Below are 23,445 nucleotides of genomic sequence, written 5' to 3' on the forward strand. Positions count from 1 at the left end.
GCGTCTGGCAATAGATAGATAGAGAGATATTTTATGACTACCGTATTAACAATTTCTGAGACAATTAACAACAATTACTATGCCTATTAATAAGAAACCATTAGCTACTAAAACTACCCCATTAACTACAAAAACTATTACTAATAACACCACATTAACAAACCATTACTATGACTATTATTACCCGACTAAGAGGAATATCATCAGACTATTACTATGACTATTATTACCGTACTAAGACTATTACTATTATAACCCGGCAAAGACTAATAACAACCATTACTACGACTACTACTACGACTATTATTACCGTTCTAGGACTATTAACCACAGACTATTACTACACTATCCACAACACATGCTAGTCCTTAAATCCCAGAATGATCCTCCCTTAACTCAGCTGGCTTCCTATTTACGATATCTGGATTAACAGATCGCTATGATGGCTGTACCTTGCATCCTTCCTTAAACCTACTTAATCCTCTCACACTGACCAGGATAACTCTAGTACTTTTATTCGCTTTATTCCTACTAATTTCGGACGATTTTATTCAGCTGAGAAAGGGTCATAGGAGTACCAATTCCGCATAAGTAACGTATAACTAGGATATTAACTGGCCATACCCTAAAATAAATCGCAAAGGAAGTGGCGTTGAGAAGCCTTATTATTAGGCTACTACTACTACTACTATTATTATTATTATTATTATTATTATTATTATTATTATAGATTAGTATTATTATTAGTAGTAGTAGTCATTATCACTTGTTACTATTATTACCAATATCACGTACCGGTATTTATTACGGTTACTATTATCTGTGGATCCGATAACGAAGGTGTCTTATCAGTAGCAATCAACTGGTTCGTTGTTCCGGGAGGGGAGGAGAGGGGAGGGGAAGGGGAGAGGTGGAACAGGAAGGAATGATGAGTAAGAAGGAGGGGAAGGGAGGAAAGGGAAGGGGGGGAAGGACAGGGGAAGAGAGAGGGAGGAATGGTGAGTAAGAAGGAAGGGGTGACGGAGGAGGAGGGAGGAATGGTGAATTAGAAGCGGAGGGAATGGAGGTAGAAGGAAAGGAAAGATGAGTAAGAAAGAGGGGAGGGGATGAGGCAGAGAGGAAACAAGAAAGAGGGGAGGGGATGAGGCAGAGGGGAAACAAGAAAATGAGGAGGGGAAGGGAGGAGAGAGGAGAAGATGACAGCTTAAGATTAGTACCTAACGACGGCATAAGGACAAGATGAGAGGGGAGAAGACAAGAGGAGAGGAAAGGGGAGAAGACAAGAGGAGAGGAGAGGGGAGAAGACAAGAGGAAATGAAATGGAGAAAGGAAAGATGGGAGAGGGGATAAGAGAAGAGCCGGAAGGGGAGGCAGGAAAGGGGAGTGCCATGAGGAGTAACATCATGACTATCGACCTCCGCCTCTGTTCTCTATCATCCTGGCTATCTCTCCCTTGTCCACCCTCTTCCCCCTCCCCTCTGTATTCTCTCCCTCCCCCTCCCCTCTCTTCTCTCCCTTGACTTACCCCTCTTTTTCTTCCTTTTATTGTTCACCCTCCTCCTCCTCTTCCTCTTGCCCTAGCCTCTCTTCTCTCCCTCTACCCTCCTTTCCTCTCCATTTCTCTCCCTCCCTTAACCTCCTCTTCTCCCACTCCCCCCCTCTCCCATCCCTTTCCCTCTCTACTCTCCCTTTTACTTTTTGTCCTCCTACCCTACTCCATTAACCTATTTATAACTGACGTACCAATATTCTCTCTCTCTCTCTCTCTCTCTCTCTCTCTCACACACACACACACACACACACACACACACACACACACACTTTTAGCTCTCCCTTCGTGGATTTGTATTACCTCTGCAATAAACTTCTTCCTCCCACTCTTCCTCGTGAAATCGTCCCTTCCCTTCCCTCCTCTCATATTCTCATTTCTTCTCTTCCTATGCTTCCTCTTCCCTTCCTATCCTTCCCTCCCTTCATTTCCTCTCTCCTCCTCCCTATTCTTCCTTCCCTTTACCTCCTCCCTTCCTTTCCTTCCTCTTCCTTTCGATTCCTCTCCTCTTCCATTACCTACATCTTCATTTTCTCTTCTTTCTTCTCCCTCCTTTCCTCTTCCCTTCCCTCCACTCTCCCACCTTTCCTCCCCTCCCCTTCCCTCCAATCCCCCTCCTTTCCTTTCCCTTTCTCTCCCCGCCCACACCCACGACAAGAGCGATATTTGCTAACCTAGCGATGGTGTGTTTATTTTACCCCACCCTCTCTCGGCTTACCTCCCTCTCCTCCCACCCTCACCCTCTCCCGGTTTACCACTTCACCCCTCCTCTCCCCACCCTCACCCCTTCCCGGTTTACCACTCATCAGCCCTCCTTCCCTCATCTCAACGCCTCCCCCACCTACACCAACTCCCAGTTTACCCCCTCCGCCTCTCTCCCTCTTTCCACCCCCATCCCTCCCAGTTTACCCCCTCCGCCTCTCTCCCTCTTTCCACCCTCATCCCTCCCAGTTTACCCCCTCCGCCTCTCTCCCTCTTTCCACCCACACCCCTCCCAGTTTACCCCCTCCGCCTCTCTCCCTCTTTCCACCCACACCCCTCCCAGTTTACCCCCTCCGCCTCTCTCCCTCTTTCCACCCACACCCCTCCCAGTTTACCCCCTCCGCCTCTCTCCCTCTTTCCACCCACACCCCTCCCAGTTTACCCCCTCCACCTCTCTTCCTTACCCCACCCACACCCTCTCCAGTGTAACCCCTCCACTTCCCGCTCTCATCCCACCCACACCCTCTCCCAGTGTCCCCTCTCCACCTCTCTCCCTCACCCCACCCCCTTCATTCTTGTATTCAGCCGGACACCTACTACCACTCCAGGTGCTGACTGAGAAATTCATTAACCTTTCCCTGTCATATCTTAGATCTGTGGTTAGCAGGGGCGCCCACCATCCACTCATCTGATGTAGCGGCGCTTTTCACTAACTCTACACTGAGTAACGAGCCAGGAAACTATATATGGTAACGTTTCACAATACAGATCATTGGCCACAGAAATATTACCCTATCATACGAACATTTGTACTTTTTTTTTTTTTAACTCCAACTTGGCCCAAATTCTCGTCCTTTTGCAGCTTAAATCTCACGTCGACCAGTTGTAGAAAGAGACAACAATGCAACCTTACACGGCACCACGTTCTACTGTTGACCTCGTTACATCTCAGCATTCAAGATGGAGAGATAGCAATTTTAGGTCAAGCTGGCGATGGGTCAATGATGGGAGGGTGAAGTGAGGAGTAGAGAAAATAAGGGGAGAGGAGAGGAAATGAGAAGAAAGGAGGAAATGAGAAGAGAAAAGGATATGAGATGAGAGGAAATGAGCCGAGAGGAGAGGAAATGAGAAGAGAAGAGGAAATCAGAAGAGAGGAGAGGAAATCAGAAGAGAGAAGAAAATGAGAAGAAAGGAGAGGATATGAGGAGAGAAAAGAGGGAGTAAGTTTAATATCCCCTACCTGTACTGGGATAAGCCCGGGATATCACTAGCAGATTAGGTGTAGTGGCAACGGTATTAGCAAGGGTGTTTGTTGTAAATGTCGGCAGGACCTTAGGGTAGAGCAGAGAAAATATCAGTATTGACAGATAGCTAGTTATCGATGTGCAAATCTTCAAACTACTTCCTGCTAAACAAGGTACTCGACCCTGTGTATACAACCACAACAACCTTCTGTTTCATCCTGTATGCCTTTCCACAGTCTATTTCCACTACTCATCTCCTGTTTCACCGTCTATACCATGCCACTGTCTACTTCCACTATTTATTTTCTGTTCCACCCCTCCGTGCCTTTCCACTATCTATTTCCACTACTTATCTTCTGTGTCAACGTCTGTGTCTACCATCTTCCCCTCTGTTATTCATCATACCAGTCTATTGCCACTAGCTATTTTCTATGTCACCGTTTGCGCCTTGCATCCATCCTACCCTCCTACACCGTATTATCGACTGCCACTATCACGTTTCACTTTGCCTTGAGAGTACCCCATAGCCTCCCACACCACACCACTATCTGATGAACCATATCTTATATCTACCCTAACCTTCCACCCCCTATGACTACCCATCACAGCGGCGGTGCATGTGTTGGGGGTGAGAGGGGTACGTTGAATGACCCACAGTGCCACCCTTCCCCCTTCCTTCCCCCTCCCTCATCCCCTCACCGTCACTTCCATCCCTCCTCTCCCTCCCTCACCCCCTCACCTTCACTCTCACTGCTCCTCCCGAAACCTCATCCAGTAATCAGATAAAACACGTCTCCTCAACAGTCTGTTATCAGGGACCGTTATTTTGGCAAGGTCGCTAAGGATGATGTGCAACGAAACCACTAAGCAAAATAAATAAAATAAATGCCGGTAAATAAAATAAATAAATAAATAAATAAAATAAAAAATAAAATAAATCGTTGGGGAAGAGGTGTTATGAAGCCATTATGCAAAAAATAAGTCACTGGGGAAAAGGTGTAACAAAGCCTCCTAAACCACCAATGAAACGGCACCTAAGCTACAGATAGTATATGAGGGTGTACGGTGAGTCAGTCCGTTCCGTGAGGCCAGTGATAACCCAGTTCACCTCCCACACAGCGTACCCCATTCACCGTAATCACAGTGACGATAGCCTACGGTACCCAGACACGTTAGCAACAAGGAGTACGGGGGAGGCGGGGAAGGCGGTGGCTCAATCGGTAGAGTGGTGGCCTGCAGTCCTACCGGACCCAGGTTCAAATCCCGGCTGGGGCAGGGAACAGTTTAAGGATTTGAATTCCATATAAAAAGAAAAAAAAAGCAGACTTTACAGGTACTGATCTACCAGAAGACCCGCCGACATGTCGTAAAAATACCCCCGCTAATATCAACGCACCAGTCCTGTATGAGACAGCCCTAGCATGTATTCAATATGGACGGTGGGTGTTGGCGCCGAAGTGGTGACATGTGGAGGTGTATGGAATGTAGGAGGACTACTGGGCTTTGAGAGCAGGCTGTGAAGCCTATGCCCAGAGTCGGATACATACAAAAAAAAAAAAAAAAGACAATCATTATCATCACCACCACCACCAACCTCCTCCTCCTCACCATCACCACCATCACCACCACCACCAACCTCCTCCTCCTCACCATCACCACCATCACCATCCTCCTCCTCATCATCATCATCACTATCATCATCGTTACCCTTCTCCTTCTCTTCATCATCATCACTATCACCATCCGCCTCCTCCTCCTCCACCTCCTTCTCCTCTTCCTCTTCCTCCTCCTCCTCCTCATCATCATCATCATTATCCAAACCTCTTTCCCCACCTAAGAATAGGGTAAAGTACAGTCCTGAGATCAGGAAGAAAAATTATGCGGAGAGAACCTTTAAAAATTATTAGTGAGGTCCGGCCTACAGAAGCCTATAATTACAACTTTACGTACTAGAATAATTAATAAAAAGTTATAATTTAATAACTGATGATGGAAGGGCCAACTGACACTTGTTTTACACTAATTTGGCCCATATTTTCGTCCTTTTGCAGCTTCATTCACGCAGCTCTGAGGCAGACAAAAAAAACTTGGTATTAAAGATGGAGAGAGGGCAATTATAGCCCAAGTTAAGGTGGAAAGAGTATACAAGTCTAACCCACTAACGCTGTAAAGGTCTTTGTGGAATTGCTTCAGTGAGGGAGGGACGGCACACCCATCTTAGGAGAAAAAAAAGAAAAAAGTATCACCTCACTTAAGATACGTAATATTTTGAAATGTGGACGAAGCTTTATGATAGTTGGGCCACCGCGTGACGGCAGTGCAATTATTATTCCTGGCATTTTATTAACATGATAAGAAGAGGAAGAAAAAAAAAATCCATTCACCAGATTACAGGTGTCCTCCATTCATAAAAAATCTGTAACACTCGAACATGAACTGCTGTACGAAAAATACATACAGTATAAAACGGCACAATAAAGGATGCTATACAGTCTGAGGTGGCAACGTAATAGATCCATCTGTGTATGAAGAATGTACCCTATTGCATATATAATCATCAAATCCTTGTGGTGAAATATATAACTCTGCTAAGGGGTGTCCGGCCATAGGCAAATGTTCGCCGATACTCCGCTGATAGCACTGTGTCCTGCCTTCCGTATTCCTCATTCCTCCTCATACAAGAGTATCCCTCCTTCTCGTACTCTTTTGTATCTTTCCTTCCTTATTTCTCATTCCTCCTCAAACGACAGAGAGTATCTTTCCTTCTCATACTCTTTTGTTGTTTGCTTCATACTGCTGTCACATTAAAATGAAATCATGTAACACCTTCCACATCCTCAACAAGCAGGATGAGTATGTCTTCCACATGCACCATCAGAAAAGAAAAAATAAATAAATAAACAAAACAGATTTACTCCTTCCCATCACAGTCCAAACCCATTTACGTTACGCCCACACCCATTCCATCCATGCTAGCTACTCCTACGCCCATCCAACTTACTCCCAGCAACTCCACCACGGCTACTTCCACTCCGTCAGTCCGTCCCTCCCCCTTATCACCACCTAGCACCTCTTATCGGGCAGTGTGTCACCAACATCCACTTCGATATCGGGCCGCCGCCTTCCCTTCACCAGTTTTTGTACTAGTTGGAAAAAAAACAAGTTAGTCCACTTACGGTACTAGGTCAGGGGGTACAAGTGAGAGGCTGCAGTGGCCGATGCATTATGTTACTACTTTAATTATTACTTTGCTGCTGGAGAAAGGCGCCTTCATGTGGTGCCACCCATGTGACCGGGTGGCTCCGCTGCCTGGTAATGCAAAAGTCTCTCAATTCCCACCCAATCACCCCAAACGAGGATGGTGGACTGCAGAAAAGGAACTTCAGACTGCCTCCACTGGGTTCACATGAAGTTGAGCCTGGGGTTGCAGCTACTATTAGGTCTTACTTCACCATTCAAGAGGTCCATCTACGACACCCAAAGAAAAACATGGTCCTCGGCAGCCTTTATATGTCAGGTGGCACTTGTACCCACCATCTCTACAGTGTTTAAGCCTGGGATATCTCACTCACATGTCTGTTATATTATCATACTAGCAAAAGGGGGGGGGGATGAATCACGTGTCAGTGAAGTCATACAGAACAGCAGCAAAGATGGTAATATCGAATACAAACCCACCAAATATGCCTTACAACCAGGAATAAATCGAACCTTACAACCAGTTCCAACCCACCGATCTATTCCACTGACATACCGTATACTTAGTGATTTCGAGTAGCGTAACACCTTTTCCTAAGCGATTTATTCTGCCCATACACCTCGGTATCCTCTTGTATATTACTGATGTGAACTATACCACTTAAAAAACAGCATACAAGAGAACATGGAGATAGGGGCTAATAAGCAGCATAAATCGCCAAGGAAGAGGTGCTACGAAGCCGTCTGTTCATATTATCGACACTTTATCTTTCACTAAACCTTTACTACCGGTAGGCCTGAGGTACTTGGTTATCAGTAGGCCTACTTATCTTTCTCTAAGCCTTTCTCTTTACCGATACCACTTTACCTAACCTTTCCACACACCCTCCTTATTTCCGATACCGGTACTTCTCACTAATTTTCCCATAACTAAGTCTTCCTAGTTATCGCTAAACACTTGGCCTGTTTATCTTTATTAAGGGCGGTATTCTAGTACGGAGAGAAAGGTTACTAACACTTTTTCCCTACCAATTTATTTCTGATTCTGCTCCGTTACTATATTTTTTTTTCTGTTATATATGCAATCTATGTCGATACTGAAAAGCCGCAAGAGGGAAGCCAGGGGATATTAATGGGTACTTTGGAAAGTAAATCGTTAAGGAAGAGGTGTTAGGGAGCCTCCTTAAACTACGAGAATATAGGCCTAACCACTAGACCTATGGTACCTATCTTTCTACATATTATTATTACCGACAGACATATTATAACTACTCTTACAGTCCACACCACTGCCTTGCATCACACCTACGTATAGGCTATCCAGTTTTAACATCCAACTTATCTCTTCACAAACTATGCTCTTTTTGCTTTAACTTGTCCTAGATTTTCGTCCTTTTGCAGCTTATATCATGCAGGTCTGTGTTAGGTGACAATGCTACGGCTCTACATCCCTCCCACAGCACTCCTTCGTGACTAGCATCATGTTCTAGCAGTTCTCTCTCTTGATCTTGCTAGCAGTCATCTCATGTTACGGCTCAGCATTCAAGACGGAGAGATGGCAGTTTTTTGGCCAAGTTAGAATAAAAAGGAGAATAGCAATCTTTTTCACCGTCAAGATGGATTTTTTTTTTTTTTTTTTGCCAAGTTAGAGTAAAAAGAGTACAGCAATCTTTATACCGGTATCGTGCCATTCACGTTATTTTATCTCTCCTTAAGTTTCCCCTCAAATACCTGAAGTTCCCATTCTTGTTTGGTTGTTGGGGGAATTACTATTAGTGGTGATATGTGGGAGTTGTGGTGGATCAGTGGGGAGAGAGAGAGAGAGAGAGAGAGAGAGAGAGAGAGAGAGAGAGAGAGAGAGAGAGAGAGAGAGAGAGAGAGAGAGAAGGGATGGAGAGGAATGCAGATGGGGTAGGGCAGGGGAGGGGAGAGTCGAGAGGAGGGCACGTGGGGCAGGAGTGGTGGTGGGGAGATTGTGATATTGCCGAACACGTGCACAGCTGCTGCAGGTCTCGTCTTGCCCTGTGCGGGAGACAGACACACCGACCTTTATACTTTCTCCCCAACTCGTTATCCATCTCACTGTCCTCCCACCATTTAACGTTTATATGCTCTTTATTTTTCATTATCTCCCGACTCTCCCATTCTTTTTGTTATTATTATTATTATCTTTCCTTTTTTTCTTATTCCTTTAGTTTTCGTTAATGGACTTCCCTCTTCTTCATCCATTACCTTCGTTTCGTTTCGTCTTTCTCTCTCTCTCTCTCTTTATTATATATAACGTTGAACTCTACCTTTATTTACATTCTTTTTAATTCATTTCGTATGCTATAGTTAATGGATCAAATTAATCTGTCCCTCTCATGACGTCATTCTATCTGATGTAACACCCACGCTTTTCCCTCCCTCTCTTTACATATCCTTCCTTATTCCAAAACATTCTCTCTCTCTCTCTCTCTCTCTCTCACAATAGCTACGCAAGTAGGAGCATCACTATCTACCATCACAATAACAACTATTATCTACCACGAGAGAGAGAGAGAGAGAGAAAGAGTGGTTGGAAGGGTAATATCTTGGAGAGGAAGGGGGTAATATCTGTGACAGTGTAGGTTACAGAGGGGAAGGTAATACAGAGGGACTAGGGTAATATCTGGGGTAGGGATGCTGGTGGGGTAATATCTGGGGTAGGGATGCAGGTGGGATAATATCTGGGGTAGGGATGCAGGTGGGGTAATATCTGGGGTAGGGATGCGTGTGGGGTAATATCTGGGGTAGGGATGCAGGTGGGGTAATATCTGGGGTAGGGATGCTAGTGGGGTAATATCTGGGGTAGGGGTAATATCTGGGGTAAGGATGCAGGTGGGGTAATATCTGGGGTAGGGATGCAGGTGGGGTAATATCTGGGGTAGGGATGCAGGTGGGGTAATATCTGGTGTAGGGATGCGTGTGGGGTAATATCTGGGGTAGGGATGCGTGTGGGGTAATATCTGGGGTAGGGATGCAGGTGGGGTAATATCTGGGGTAGGGATGCTAGTGGGGTAATATCTGGGGTAGGGATGCAGGTGGGGTAATATCTGGGGTAGGGATGCTAGTGGGGTAATATCTGGGGTAGGGATGCTAGTGGGGTAATATCTGGGGTAGGGGTAATATCTGGGGTAGGGATGCTAGTGGGGTAACATCTGGGGTAGGGATGCAGGTGGGATAATATCTGGGGTAGGGATGCGGGTGGGGTAATATCTGGGGTAGGGATGCTGGCGGGGTAATATCTGGGGTAGGGATGTTGGTGAGGTAATATGGAGTACCGTACGTGAGGGTGTAACGGTACCGTACTACCTGACGGCTAGTTCAACCAGTTACATTCCTGACAAACAACTTAATATTTTAATCAACTTATCACTCACTCATTAACGTAGCCTATCACTATGCATATTTAATTAACTGATAACACAAGCACCACATTTTAATAAACTTTCTTCATTTTATCACTGTCTTTCATCACTACGGTAATCACATTTCAATCATCACTAATCCCATTTTAACACACTTATCACAAAGCACCGTGGTCCACCAAGGTGATCATTTTCGTAAACTTTTGTCCATGATAAAAACTGAGTAAACAGTTTAATAACTATTTGTCAACAAACTTACCTACAGCAAAAGAAAAAGAAAAAAAGCTTAGTATTATCCAAATCAAATGTATGAACCTAAAAAACGATCTTTGGGCAGTACTGAATATAAATTCGTCCTAAATATCTGACTACGCTAATAATACAATAGTTATACAAACAATAAACGCTACCGACACTATTTATTTATCAACTTTTATCTCCTTGGATCCTGTCTGGTCTGCATTTATTCACGCTCTCTCCGGACGGTTACATTCAGATTAATAGATATTTCGAACTGACAGGGTTAAGATAGGATAATTACTCCGACTGAATAAAATCATCATAAGGTAACATGAATAACTTGAACTACAACATTACTGTAGGGAAGGGACTACTACCGGCGCCTGTTAGACTATGCTTTCACAGATCCAAGGTGAATTATTATGATTGAAAAAGGGACGCTCTGATGGAAGTATACATTATATTGGCCATCAGCCTTTATTTTGTTATAGCTTATAGCTACTGTGCAAAATAAAAATGTGAATTTTCCTAAATGTGGCTGCCACGTAACTACACTAACTTGTCACTAGCAAACCTAGTTCACCGTTTACATCAACAACCAAAAATGGACGGAACGTTAAAACAAGCCACTCATACTGAAGGTAAAGTCCCTAGTAGAAAAATCAAAGAAAGCTGTGGGCGGCGGCGTCAGTGGCCTCCCCCAGTCAACGCACATTGATTTCCATACCACCTACCAATAGAAAGCCACCTGGTCGCCCCTGCCCGCGGCCACATGACGGTCCAAGCAGTTGTAGCAGATGTTGGTCTTGGCACCCTCCAGCCACCGGATGAATATACTCCCCTTCGTCGTGTCAAAATTGTAGTCGAGAAATTTGCCTGTCACATTCTGCTCAAAGTGAAAATCTTTGACTATTTCTCCCCAAAACTCCTCAGGATTTTTCAGAGACTTTTCATGCAGCTGTTTATACTGTTCCATTGAGGAACAGTGTGACACCTTGGCCACTTTCTGGGCCGGGTTAAAGATCTGATCAGTCTCATCCGCCATTGTATTTACCACTCCTACCACGATCGAGCTCAGCACGTACACTGATGCCGCCGTTGTCTTCAGCTTGCAGGGTTGTCAAGTCAGCGGTTTTTAGTCCCGTCCAAACCCACCAAGAAAGTAGCCCCCAAACTAGCCCAGTCAATGGAAACGAAAAATGCCACCTTCTCCTTCCATGTAATCATTATTTACTCATGTTCTCCCCATGTCCACACATTTTCCAGATAAATACAGTGCATGAATGTTTAATATGATTAGACCTAACAAGTATAGATTCTCATACGACTTAAAAGCGAACATGAAATATGAAGAATGACAACTAAAATTGGTAGCAAATTACAATTCCTTTTCGGTGTCTACAATGTAAAGCAAGCGCCACCATCACACTAAATGCTTGTTTGTTATGGGAAAACAGTGAAGGGCCAAATGAGTTGCAAAGAAGTGAAGTATTTTCAGATGTACTTTGTTACAGCCTGTTTCTAATTTAATTCCTTATTATTTTTATCTGAACTTGGTCACTTATCCTTGATAAATAAGAACACAAAGCCACTGGCGATTCTAGGATTCTTTTTTTTTTTGGGGGGGGGGGGAGGAGGAAACCAAAGGCCCCAAATTTCCCCAGCAATTATATAACTGAGGGAGCTTCCAGGAACCTCATACTTAATGCCTAGTTCCATCTTTGCTGAGATGTCTTGGTTGTCTGTTGCTCCATCAACCCTCTGACGTTGATCTATCTATCTATCTATCTATTGCCAGACGCCATAATCCCGTAAGGGGTGGTCATTTGACTTTGAGTTATTTGTTTTACGGGGAGGGACACTAACCCTCCACCAACCCACTTGTTGACACGTAAGGAGCACGTATGGTCTGGTTATATGGTTACCACTCAGCGTTGTAAATGGTTTCTTGGCTTACATGAAACAATTTGGCTTGTCACTCGATGTAAAGCCACCTGTAAGGGAAAGAAAAGTAATAAGAAGTGACAGGAAAGATGGGAGAAATAGGAAGTGAGGAGGGCAGGCACAGAAAAAGAATGGTAAAGGCTAAGGAAGAAGTAGGCAGCACTACATCAAGTGAGTGGATACTGAGTGATAACTGCTTGACCTAGAGTGTTATCATATTGGCCTTGGGCACGAGTCACCTGTCATTGAGTACTAACCTTTGACCTCATGATTCTGTGAGTTTAATTAATGTCTGTTCTGAACCTCAATCTTGGTTTTAATTTGCCTTCCACGATACGTGTTTTCTGAGTGAATCTAGCAGTGCATCTCTTCCAAATACTTTCCTGCCTCGCATCTGCCTTGCTACTGTAGCGGTGCAACATGTAAATTTCAGGGAAGGGGAATCACGAAGTTGAAAGGTCTAGAAGAATTGCCTCCTACTCACCAAGACACGCGAATAACATATGTCTTATTTAAGGTTTAATTTGTGCAATTCTGGAGGATAATAAAGTGTTTGACAATGTTGGTTCCGGAGTTTGTCAAGTTGGTTTTGCTGGTGTATGAGGAAGGTCACTACTGGCCAGGAAAAATTAGTTGTTACTTCAAAGGGTAAAATTCGAGTTTATTTATTGAATCGGTTGGGATAGAGTAGACTGAATTTCTGCACATCTAATCTTATATACAGTAACTTCTGAACCAGTCCTAGTTTAAAAAGTTAGATCTAGTGAGTAATTGTATGTTAACTGCAGCTTTGATGTAAAGAATGGTTATCATAGGAATCTCACATTTATTTATAGAATATTGCCTAAATTCAGTACTTCACTCGATTCACATTACGAGGCTAGTAGACGATTTTTCAGAGCGGCTACTTCTTTAACACCTTTGTAATATAGGCTATCTAGGTTTTCAGGTTCAATATTACCTGTTTTGTAGTTTGTTTAATGTGTAATCCTAACTTTTCTGTACTTCTTTATTTTGTCCTAACTTTACTGTGCTTCCTATTTTGTTCTTAAATTTTCTGTGCTTCTCTATTAATAATTGTTCCTAACTTTAATGTCTCTTTAGTTTGTGTCTAACTTTAATGTGCTTCCTTATTTTGTTTCTAACTTTAATGTGCTTCCTTATTTTGTTTCTAACTTTAATGTGCTTCCTTATTTTGTTTCTAACTTTAATGTGCTTCCTTATTTTGTTTCTAATTTTAATGTGCTTCCTTATTTTGTTCTGAACATTATGTGCTTTCATATTTTATTTCAGTTTCATTACCCTTATTTCTAATCTATATATACCTTCACTGTACTTTTATATAGTTTGTTTATTCCGATCTTCAGTGTGTTTTCCTAAGTTGCTTCACAATGTTATCCTGTCTTCACTGGGCTTAAGTGCTTCCCTCTCTTCTCTGCCAACACATTGCGTCCCTTGCTCTTTTAATCTCTTTCTGCACTGTATTGCCTGACCACTTCACTTCAAGTCCATTATGTTCCCTTAAATTCATGAAGGTTTGAATATCATCCAACCATGGCTTGGGAGTGGCCCAGTTCAATCAGATGAACCTGTCAGCCCTGACCTTATCAGATCTTGGTGATTAATTTCGACTCTTTCTCATATCAATATCTGTTCTAACCATAATTATATATAAAAACCTAACGAAAAAATGTATCATAGAAAGCATCATCTTCACAACTTCACAATTAATCCCAACCAGCAAGAAATAGCCTTAAAGTCGCCCATCGCTTTGAAAAGAGCCCAGAGACCCGCAATCGGGCAACCACGCTGCGATAGCAACAGCCTTGGCAACACGTGCTCTTTCCCTCCTCCTCAATTTTGCTACATTTAACGTAATGTTATCGTGCATGTAACATGTACATAATAAAATCATATTTTCTGTAATGAAGTATGTGTGTATGTTACAGATATGTGACCTACTTCACGCATGCTAGAATTTAAAAACAAGAATAACAAATGCTAATCATTCATTAGTTTTGTTGCACCTAAATATGGCTGATCACCTACTAGTTTTATGCAAGATTTGCATCAAGCACAGAAAAAATACTCCAAGTGATGCCGTTACGCTTGAAGAGCTGTAATTAATACATAACGATCTAAATGGAAATTTAGCAAAAAAAATAATATGATATCTGATGAAATGGAGTAACCTATGAATATATATCTCACATACTTATTATTTATGTCTCAGCACATCAATACTAATACGATTAAAGGTAATATTTATTTCCTTTCTAACAATGTCTTTTTCAATGTGGATTGGCTGCGAAGGCAGACCGTGACTCTGTTGTTCATTTGTTGGCCTTTGACTACAGCTTGTGTTTACAAATTCTAAATAATAATACGACAATAATGTCATGTGTTTGACATTAACATATAAAAAAAATAACAATCTATTTTATATCCATGTGGAAATATAGCCTAAACAGTGAAAATTAGCTGTAAAGACCTTGAAACCTACGCAATATACGCATCCGGAGGTGGATTGTTGTGGAGCTGAGGCGCACGGAGGCTTCACTGACTTCATTTTATCTTACCGGCCAGGAATTAGGCTTAAGTTCGCCAGTAAATGTAAGTAGTCAAATGGATAGTAGTAAGGATTTTATCAGTATATCAACCCTTCAACTTATTCCTTTGTATTCGTAATGTGGAGGTAGAAATCTCTTGGTGTTTGGGAGCGCGCACTCTTGCATAGCGTCATTATCCCAACTTACGCCACGGTACTAGCATTTCAGACCCTAATGGAGTGACAAAAGGTTCCTTCCCTTGCGACTCCCATGCCTGTGTTTTAATAAAGTTTAGTTTTCACCATTTTGAAGGCTAATAAAGTGGTAAAGACGGTGTTGGTTCCACAGTTTGTCAAGTTGGTTTTGGTGGTGTATGAGGAAGGTCACCATTGGCCAGGAAAAATTAGTTGTTACCTCAAAGGCAAGGGTTAAATTCCAGTTTAATTATTGAATGGGTTAAGTTATGGTAGGTTGGATTTCTGCGCAGCTAATCTTATACCATGTACTGTAACTTTTGAACCAGTCATAGGCTATGAAGATTGGAAAAGATGAAGTGAATATTATTAATGATGTCCGTAACCCAGAACTTTGTCAAGAGAAGTAGTACCTATGACTTGTATATATATTTGAATTCTTTTTCACTCCAATTTTTTACAAAAAAAAAAAAAAAAAAAAGTTCTGTTTTGACAGTTGTAGATACCATGCCAAATACTGTAGTGTTACCGAATCTACTTGAATGTAAATACTGTACAGGTAACTAATCTCGGTAAACATATGGTTTATTTTAGGCAGCAGAAGGACCTTACCAATTCAGTTCATAGCCCATTCCTCCAGTTTGTTTTCTGTATTTTTCTGGCTACTTTCAGGTAGGTAAACTATCTTCTCCTGCTGAAAAATTTCCAACTTTTTATTATCACGTTCCTTAAGCCGTACCCACGGTTGCTTGTTTATGGCGTAATGGAAGAGTCTTACCTAATGCAAGGTACAGAAAAGTGGATTTCATTTCCCAGCAGGATGCTAGGTTAGGTTAGATTAAATTATTAGGTACAGTTAAGCTAGGTCAGATTAAGTCTAGTTAAACACCTTTTGCCATTATGTTTGAAAAATCAAATGAACTGACACAGCGGAACATAGCTAAAAACAACAGGGGAAACAACTTTTGCATGAAATGTTTATTTACCACCTCAGAAATAATCAGAAAAATGTAACAGACTATCAGGAAGGAGAAGAACTGATTTAGTAAGGTGCAACAAGTGCCTCAGGTAAAGCATATGTTTGCCATAATCGCATACTCGAACAGCCATTATAATGGAGAAAATTTCATTCTTTTTTAGGAAGTGACCCAAAAAAAAAAAAAAAAAAAAAAAAAAAAAAAAAAAGCCAAGAACGGATCTGAAGGATTCCAAGGTTAGATTCAAAGGATGTGGATGACACTGTCAGGTTTGCTTTGGGTGATTTCTCCTCTCAGTTTCCCTTTAGAATGATGCTCAGAAGTTGTTTAAAGAATGTCATTTTCTGATGATAATTGTAATTTTTAAAGTTAAATAGTTACAATATATCATCGGAAATAGGAACCTTTTTAAAGAAAGTTAAGATTTAAATGAAGCTCACAGTAGTTAAAAAAAAAAAAAAAATGTTCAAAATTTAGTTGCAAGTTAACACAAGCCTTTACCTTATGGTCATCCTTTGTTTTTGTGGTTCTAGGTGGGCTGGGTTCGGCTTTATGTGGATGAGAAAGCTATCACATAATATACTAGGTACTAGTTTAAGGTGTATTTTGAGATAAATTAACAAAATTTGTTGTTAAATCAAGTGAAAATGCACCTTAAATGTATATTCTAATGTTTGGTAATGTTTTAGGGTACTAAAAGGGTTTTAGGCAACAATAAATTGTGGCCTTGGGTGCCCTTTTAGATGTTTGAACATGTATAATTCCATCAGGTATCCTCGGAAAAAGATTCACTATAAAGTGAGCGTGGAGTTGTTGTAGTCCCCCTTAATGAACATTATCCTGTCAGATTATCGGCTGTATCGTTAGCCTTTCTGTCCAATTACTATGATATATCAAGGGTTTCTAGTAATTTCAGTTTCAGGAAATATTGATATTTTGTCCAACCTGCTTGGGGGAAGGGTGGGATGAATAAACTGTGAAGTTGGATAGTCTGAGGCCGGCAGATAAATGAATGTACCCACATGCATACTCACTCTTCCCTGTCCTTTATGTGCGTGGGTATATATAGGCACAGTATATCACTCTTTCTGTCTCTGTGTAACTTTTTCACTAGGGCCAGCATCAAACTTCATGCAGAAATTTATAGGATAATTCAAATAAATCTACTGGTAGAGTTTTTATAGTTATGATAGCAATTGCAATACAGTATATGCCTTGAACTGATTGATCAAAATACAATTTGCTGTCATCATGTCAGAGAATGGAAGAAGGAGGGAGGGAAGGCAATTTTTAGGTGGGTAAAAATAAGAATAGAGATGTACGTGCAAAAGAAGTAATGGAATAGTTCTTGATATATACATTCTATGGATGTGCTTTGTTCTGATAAACATTTTACTTAGTATTAACCCATTTTATAGTAATGCATCACAGTAGATGCTGACCTTGAGGCTTGTTTGCCCATATTTCATTATGCCAAAAAAAAGATCTGGGACATCGTCATAGAGTGTGACCTCAGGGATAAGGGACTGGATAGGGAGGCTACCAGCAATCAGGTTGCATGGAGAGCCACCATTAAGTGACCAGGGCCGACGCATAAGCATGTTGGAATCTTTATAAATTATACGATGCAAATCATACCACATGCTATTCTTATTTTATGTTCAGTGTTCTATCTGTCAACTGCCAAATATCTCAGTCCCATAAGGGGTGGCCACAAACAAATCGCCTCCATGTTGCCCTGTCTAATGCCACTTCACTGCCCTGCCCCCAGCTCACACCCTCCTTTCTCACATACAGTACCTCTCCACTCCATCCCTCCATCTCATCCTCAGCCTCCTCCTCCCTCTCCCCCCCTTCACCTCGCTCGCATTCACTCTCCTCATTAGTCTCTCGCTCTCCATCCCCTCCACATGGCCAAACCACCTCAGTGTATTTCTCCTAATGCTAATCACATCCACATCCACACCACAGCGCTCCTCATTTGTCAGTCTGTCTCTCCATGTAACTCCACATGCTCCTGTCAAATACTGTAACTCATTCCACTGCTCTCACTCTTGACTTAAGTCCTTCCAACAAGGTCCAAGCTTCACTTCCATACGTTAGAATTGGTATCACAATACTGTCATGGAGCAGCTTTTTTATTTCCATGCTCACTTCCCTGTTCCTTATCACTGCTTTCAAAGCCAGCAACCTTTTTTCCTTTTTGTACCGTGTCAAGCACTTCACCCTCTAAACTTCCGTCCTTACTCATCACAATACCCAAGTACCGCACTTAAATGCACTCACTTTTTCCATTTCCTCCTCATCCAGCCTCACTGTACATTCAGTGACTTCATTTTTCTCAAAGACCATAACTTTACTCTTCCCTACATTCACCTTTTGACTCCATTGCTTACAAATGCTCCCTAACTCATTCACCAAGCCTTGTAGTTCCCCTTTGTCTTCACTTAACAGTACAGTATCAACTGCAGACAACAGTACAGGGAGTTTCCAAAGACTGCTCTCTCTCATTAGGGTCGCTGTAACGTCCTCTGCCCTACCTTGTATCTCTTGTATGACCCCATCCATATAGGTACTGAACAACCATGGGGACATGACACATCCCTGTTTCAATCCAACATTCAAATAAAAAATTCATTCAGTTCACTGCAGCCTTAGCACCCTCATACATACTCTTCGTGGCATTCAGCAATTTCCCATTTGCTCCATATATCCTTAATACTTTCCACATTCCTTGTCTATCCATCCTGTCATAAGCTTTCTTCAAATCCATGGAGGCCTCATACAACTTCCTTCCCAACTCTAGAAACTTTTCCACTAAAGACCTAGGAATGAAGATCTGATCTACACAACTTCCTCCCTTCCTAAAACCTCCCTGTTCTGTCTGTCTATTGCCAGATGCTCCAATCCTGCAAGGGGTGGCCACAAACAAATCACTTCCACCTCGCCCTGTCCGCCGCCATTTCACTGCCCTGCTCCCTTCTCACACCCCCCTCCCTCATATCTCTCTCCATTCTGTCCCTCCACTGCATCCTTGGGCCTCCCTGTTCTTCTCCAATGGATTCCTGTTATTTCCCTAACTCTGTCAATAAGTATCCTACCGTATACTTTCCTATTACACTAAGAAGACAAATGCCCCTATGAATACTACACACGTCTTTTTATCTACGGTATATACTGTTGTTTGCAGGACAGAGGCTGAGGGTACGTTCGAGACCCCCCACATGGACCTGGACACAGCCATGGACCTTGACATTGGCATGGATGAGGTTTGTCGTTGTGATCGTCTGAATTATTAATTCATACAGTTATAACTTCACCTGGAATCTGCTGATAGGTCTCATATTTTTGTGTTTTCTGATTATGGGTCCCACCGCCACTTTTGTTACTGGGGAATAGGTTTAGGATGATGGTGATGATATGTACTGTTACTCTGTTCAAAACTGCATTTTTATTTATTTATTTTTCAAACTCAGCATATGTTGACTAAAAAAACTCTGTAGAAATATATATCATCTATGTGATGATGTGTGGGTTTACACATACTGCAGCTTCCCATTAATAAGAGTACAGATACTAATGCTAATTATACTGAATACAGCTGCCTTAATAATTTCTTAAAGATGAATGTACTGATGTATCATGTTTTCTTTGATTCACAGGAGAGTATGAAAGGCAGAAATGACAGTGAGGACATGAAGGACATTATTAATGGAGGTATGGGGGCACCAGACTTTAACATGGACATCGATGAACCTGAACAGCAGATGAAGGCCACTGCTGTAAATGGTACAAGAGATGAGGAAGTAGGAGAGACAGTGGAGGAGGAAGAAGAGGAGGAGGAGGAGGAGGAGGAGGAGGGAGTGGAGGGGGAGGAGCTCCCAAGGGAGAGTGGGGATGAAGCAGAGGAGGAGGAATTACCAAGTGGGCGAGGAGAAGAGGAGGAGGAGGAGGAGGAGTTACCAAGTGGGCGAGGAGAAGAGGAGGAGGAGGAGGAGGAGGAGGAAGCAGAGACAGCAGAGGAGTTGCCTGGTGTGGTAGAAGAGGAGGAGGGGGTGGGAGAGGAAGAAGGAGATGAGGAGGAAGATCTCCCAGAAAGGAAAGAAGAGGAAGAGGATGAGTTAGAGGGTGGGGGAGAGGAAGAGGGGGAGGGGGAGGAGGAGGAGGAGGAGGAAGAGGAACTTCCAGAAAGGAAAGAGGAGGAGGAAGAGGAGCTCCCAGAAATGAAAGAGGAGGAGGAGAAGGAGCTCCCAGAAAGTAACTTAGAGGAGGTTGTGGAAGGTGAGGAGGAGGAGGAGGAAGAAGACCTCCCAGAAAGGAAAGAGGAGGAGGAAAAAGAAGAGATTCCTGAAGAGAAAGAAGAAGAGGATGAACAGACAGAAGGGAAAGATGAGTTGCAAGTTGAGAGAGAGGAAGAGGAGGTGCCAGAATCAGAAGAGAAAGAGGAGAAATTACCTCCAGCAAGTAAAGAAAAGGGAGAAAAGGAAGGTCAGGAGACAGAGAATGAAGAAAATTCAGTCGCTGAAAAAGAACAATTGAAAGCAAATAAAGATAATGAAAATGAGGAGGAGGAGCAGGATATGATGGATGATAAAGAGAAAATGGAGGAGTTGCCTAAAGGAAAGGAGAATAGAAGAGTGGAAATTGATAAAACAGAAAAAAAAGAGTCAGATGAGTTTAAGAAAGAGGAGGAAGATTCAAAAGAAAGTGAAGCGCCCGAAAAGAACACAGAGACTACAGAAAATGCTAAATCAGAGAAAGAGACAACAGTGAAAGAAGAAGTCGATAAGGATGAAGTGGACAAGAAAGAAGAGAAAACTGAAGACACAAAGTCAAAAGAAAATAAGAAACCAAAAACAGAGAAGAAAGTCAAGAAAACGGAAGAAAAGGAAACGTCAAAAGAAGTAAAAGAAGAGGCCGTGGTGAAGGAAGAACCAATGGAGGTGGATGCAGAAAGTAAAGTGGCCACTCCTGAGGTGAAGAAAAAGGGAATGAAGAGAAAGAGAGAGGCAGGATCCCCAGCTCCGAGGGGTCCGAAGAAGAGGCAGTCCAGTGAGTATGCCTTCTTCATGAACACCTTAAGTCCGATTATGTATTTTCTTATTTTATGTTTGCTACCACCAGATGATTATATGTCAACTAAGGTCAGATTTCTAATAGTGAAGGAGTTTCTGAAGACTGTATATAACACCTCCATTTCAGAAAGTCTCATCTGACTGGGTGAGGTAATTTGGTGGTTGTCATTGGAGCGAAGTTGTTAACTCCTCCATTCCAGTGACATTTTTCTACCTTTTCGTACTACCTTCAGACTTTTATTCTGCTTAGGAGAATCTTTTTGAGCTGGAGGAGTTTGGTACAGGCTTCATTATCTCTTTCATTACAGGGCCCCTTCCCAGAACTGAAAATAGTCGTCTAGAGGTAGCAAGAATAAAATTTATAACCACACAATTGGGTTGAAGGTGTTACTTGTCTTACAGCTGATGTCAGAAGCTTGCCGTGCTACAGAAACTGCTCATGCAACATCTAGGATACATGAGGCCAAACACTGCCTTATGATAAAAAAGAAAAAAAAAAAAAAAATGAGAAACAGGCTATTTCGGACTCATGGGTGAAGAAATATTAGCACAAAAAGCACCCATCCTGTTGGGGAAGCAACTGTGTTTCATTATTAACTTTTTTCCCCACGCTCATTCCTATATATTTGCATGTCTCAGCAATAGTCTTCTTATTTTACAAAGAAGTTCATGCATATTGTTCTTCCAAATTTATCATTAACCTTTTCTTCTCTTTCTGACCACTTCATACATATACAGTATACTGCACTTTTGTTATAGTCTTTAGCTACAGTATTTCTTTCAGCGGAACTCCTAAGTTAAATCATCATTGGGCTGATAGTTTAAGTAACTGACGAAGAATTACCTGCACTGTTCAGTATAATACTTGTCAGGTCAATTTAGAATTAGGTCTTCATAGCCCTATTTCCCACCTGAGACCTCGGATATATCTTGTTTTAATTTGTCCTGTACTTAAAGCAGTTTTATATAAAGAAACAGTATTTTGTTATTGATGCTCAAGCATTGCTTTTATTGCAATATTCTAGACACAGAAAAAGTAGTTTACTCAGATGGATCCTGGATTGGCATGTGGAGTACTGAATATGTCACATGTTACCAAACTTTTATTATCATTATCAGTTCTGTACTGATTATTTTAGTTGGAGTTCTATGGGCAGACTGTAAGAGGAATTTCATAGGAGCAGTAAAAGTTTGCACTTTGGTTTTGAGGTGCAAGGTGTATGAGAAAGGTACCATATTTGCTTACTTTGTTGTTATTGAGTTTTATTTTTTTAATTCAACCATTGCCACAGTCAAGATCTTCAGTTGTAACTGGATCAGTTGTGGATTCAGGAAACTTGCTGTTCTCTATTTAGGAAGGGGATGTGTGGGAATTGTATTTGCTCCATTGGTTTTCAACATTGGTATGCAACTAATATAGTTACATAGAGTGAGTGCCAGCTTGAGACATAAGAATGATCCAGTGGGTATGTGGAGGAAACTGGATGATTGGATATCCTCAGAAGAACTGGGAAGATGAAAAGCATCAGAAAAGAGGAAATAGAGAGGGTTGGACATAGGACTTGTAGAGAAGATGGACCAGTGGAGTTAGGTGGGGAGGTGCAGAAGTACTGTAAAGAGGCACTGGACTGTCAACAGAGAGGTAGACTGAGGAAGACATAGAACAAGATGACATGTGCCAACCTCAGACATTGAGTTATTATTAGGGAGCTGGCACAGAACAGAGCAGGATGGAGGAGTGGTATCGAGTCAAACCGTGTGACCCACGCGAAATGGAAAAACAGATGTAAATCTACTAATTGTGATGACTGATAGAGTGAATTACCCCTTCCCTTCCCCACAACCCACCAGCATCCCAGTCTGCATTGTCCACCTGCTCACCCTCTTTTCTCTATCCCCTCCCCTCTTATTAAACTTGTCCAAGAAATTAGTGACTAAAAACTTCGCACTGTCAACTCTGCCCATTCTTCTTGGGATGCACAGTACTTAAATCTTTCACCTTGCTAACACTGTAGTGCTTGTCTCTGAAGGATGTACTTGTCTTGCCCTGCTCTCTCAGTCCATCCCACCCACTTAGTACTCACTTCATTGACGTACAATTTACTGGCATACTTGCAATACTCATCTTAAGAGGATGTACTTTTCTTGGCATGCCTCTCCACCAGCTACAATACAAACCCATTCCAATCCAGCTTCCCTCAGCATTTCTTACTATACACCCCATCCATTCCCCCTCTGTGGTGAATTTAGTGAAAATTAATGGTCTTACCATCCTGACTTATCCTGCCTATTCATCTTCACCTACTCCATGAGTTCTAAAAAGCCAGAGCTAATTGATACCGGTATATCTTAAAAAAGCATTTCACCATCAGTACCGATTCTCA

General features: G+C 42.1%; 2 protein-coding genes across 3 annotated transcripts in view; one reads left to right on the forward strand and one right to left on the reverse strand.

Moving 5' to 3' along the window:
• The window catches only part of AcCoAS (acetyl coenzyme A synthase), a 50,973-nt gene extending 39,584 nt beyond the window's left edge, over positions 1 to 11,389 (reverse strand). For both annotated transcript variants that reach the window (XM_080277017.1, XM_080277016.1), the window contains exon 1: positions 11,057 to 11,389. In XM_080277017.1, the coding sequence (XP_080133143.1) occupies positions 11,057 to 11,367 (311 nt within the window). In that variant the 5' untranslated portion in view covers positions 11,368 to 11,389. The remainder of the gene's footprint in view (positions 1 to 11,056) is intronic.
• Positions 11,390 to 14,723: 3,334 nt separating this feature from the next.
• LOC145405805 (uncharacterized) overlaps positions 14,724 to 23,445 on the forward strand; it is a 30,740-nt gene continuing 22,018 nt past the window's right edge. The window contains exons 1-4 of the mRNA XM_080277043.1: positions 14,724 to 14,879; positions 19,177 to 19,255; positions 19,649 to 20,041; positions 20,219 to 21,038. Coding sequence (XP_080133169.1) covers positions 14,878 to 14,879; positions 19,177 to 19,255; positions 19,649 to 20,041; positions 20,219 to 21,038 — 1,294 coding nt within the window. The 5' untranslated portion in view covers positions 14,724 to 14,877. The remainder of the gene's footprint in view (positions 14,880 to 19,176; positions 19,256 to 19,648; positions 20,042 to 20,218; positions 21,039 to 23,445) is intronic.

This window comes from Coenobita brevimanus, chromosome 68, assembly GCF_032717465.1.
Source record: "Coenobita brevimanus isolate Jiangsu-jjx chromosome 68, ASM3271746v2, whole genome shotgun sequence".
Classification (NCBI taxonomy): Eukaryota; Metazoa; Arthropoda; class Malacostraca; order Decapoda; family Coenobitidae; genus Coenobita; species Coenobita brevimanus.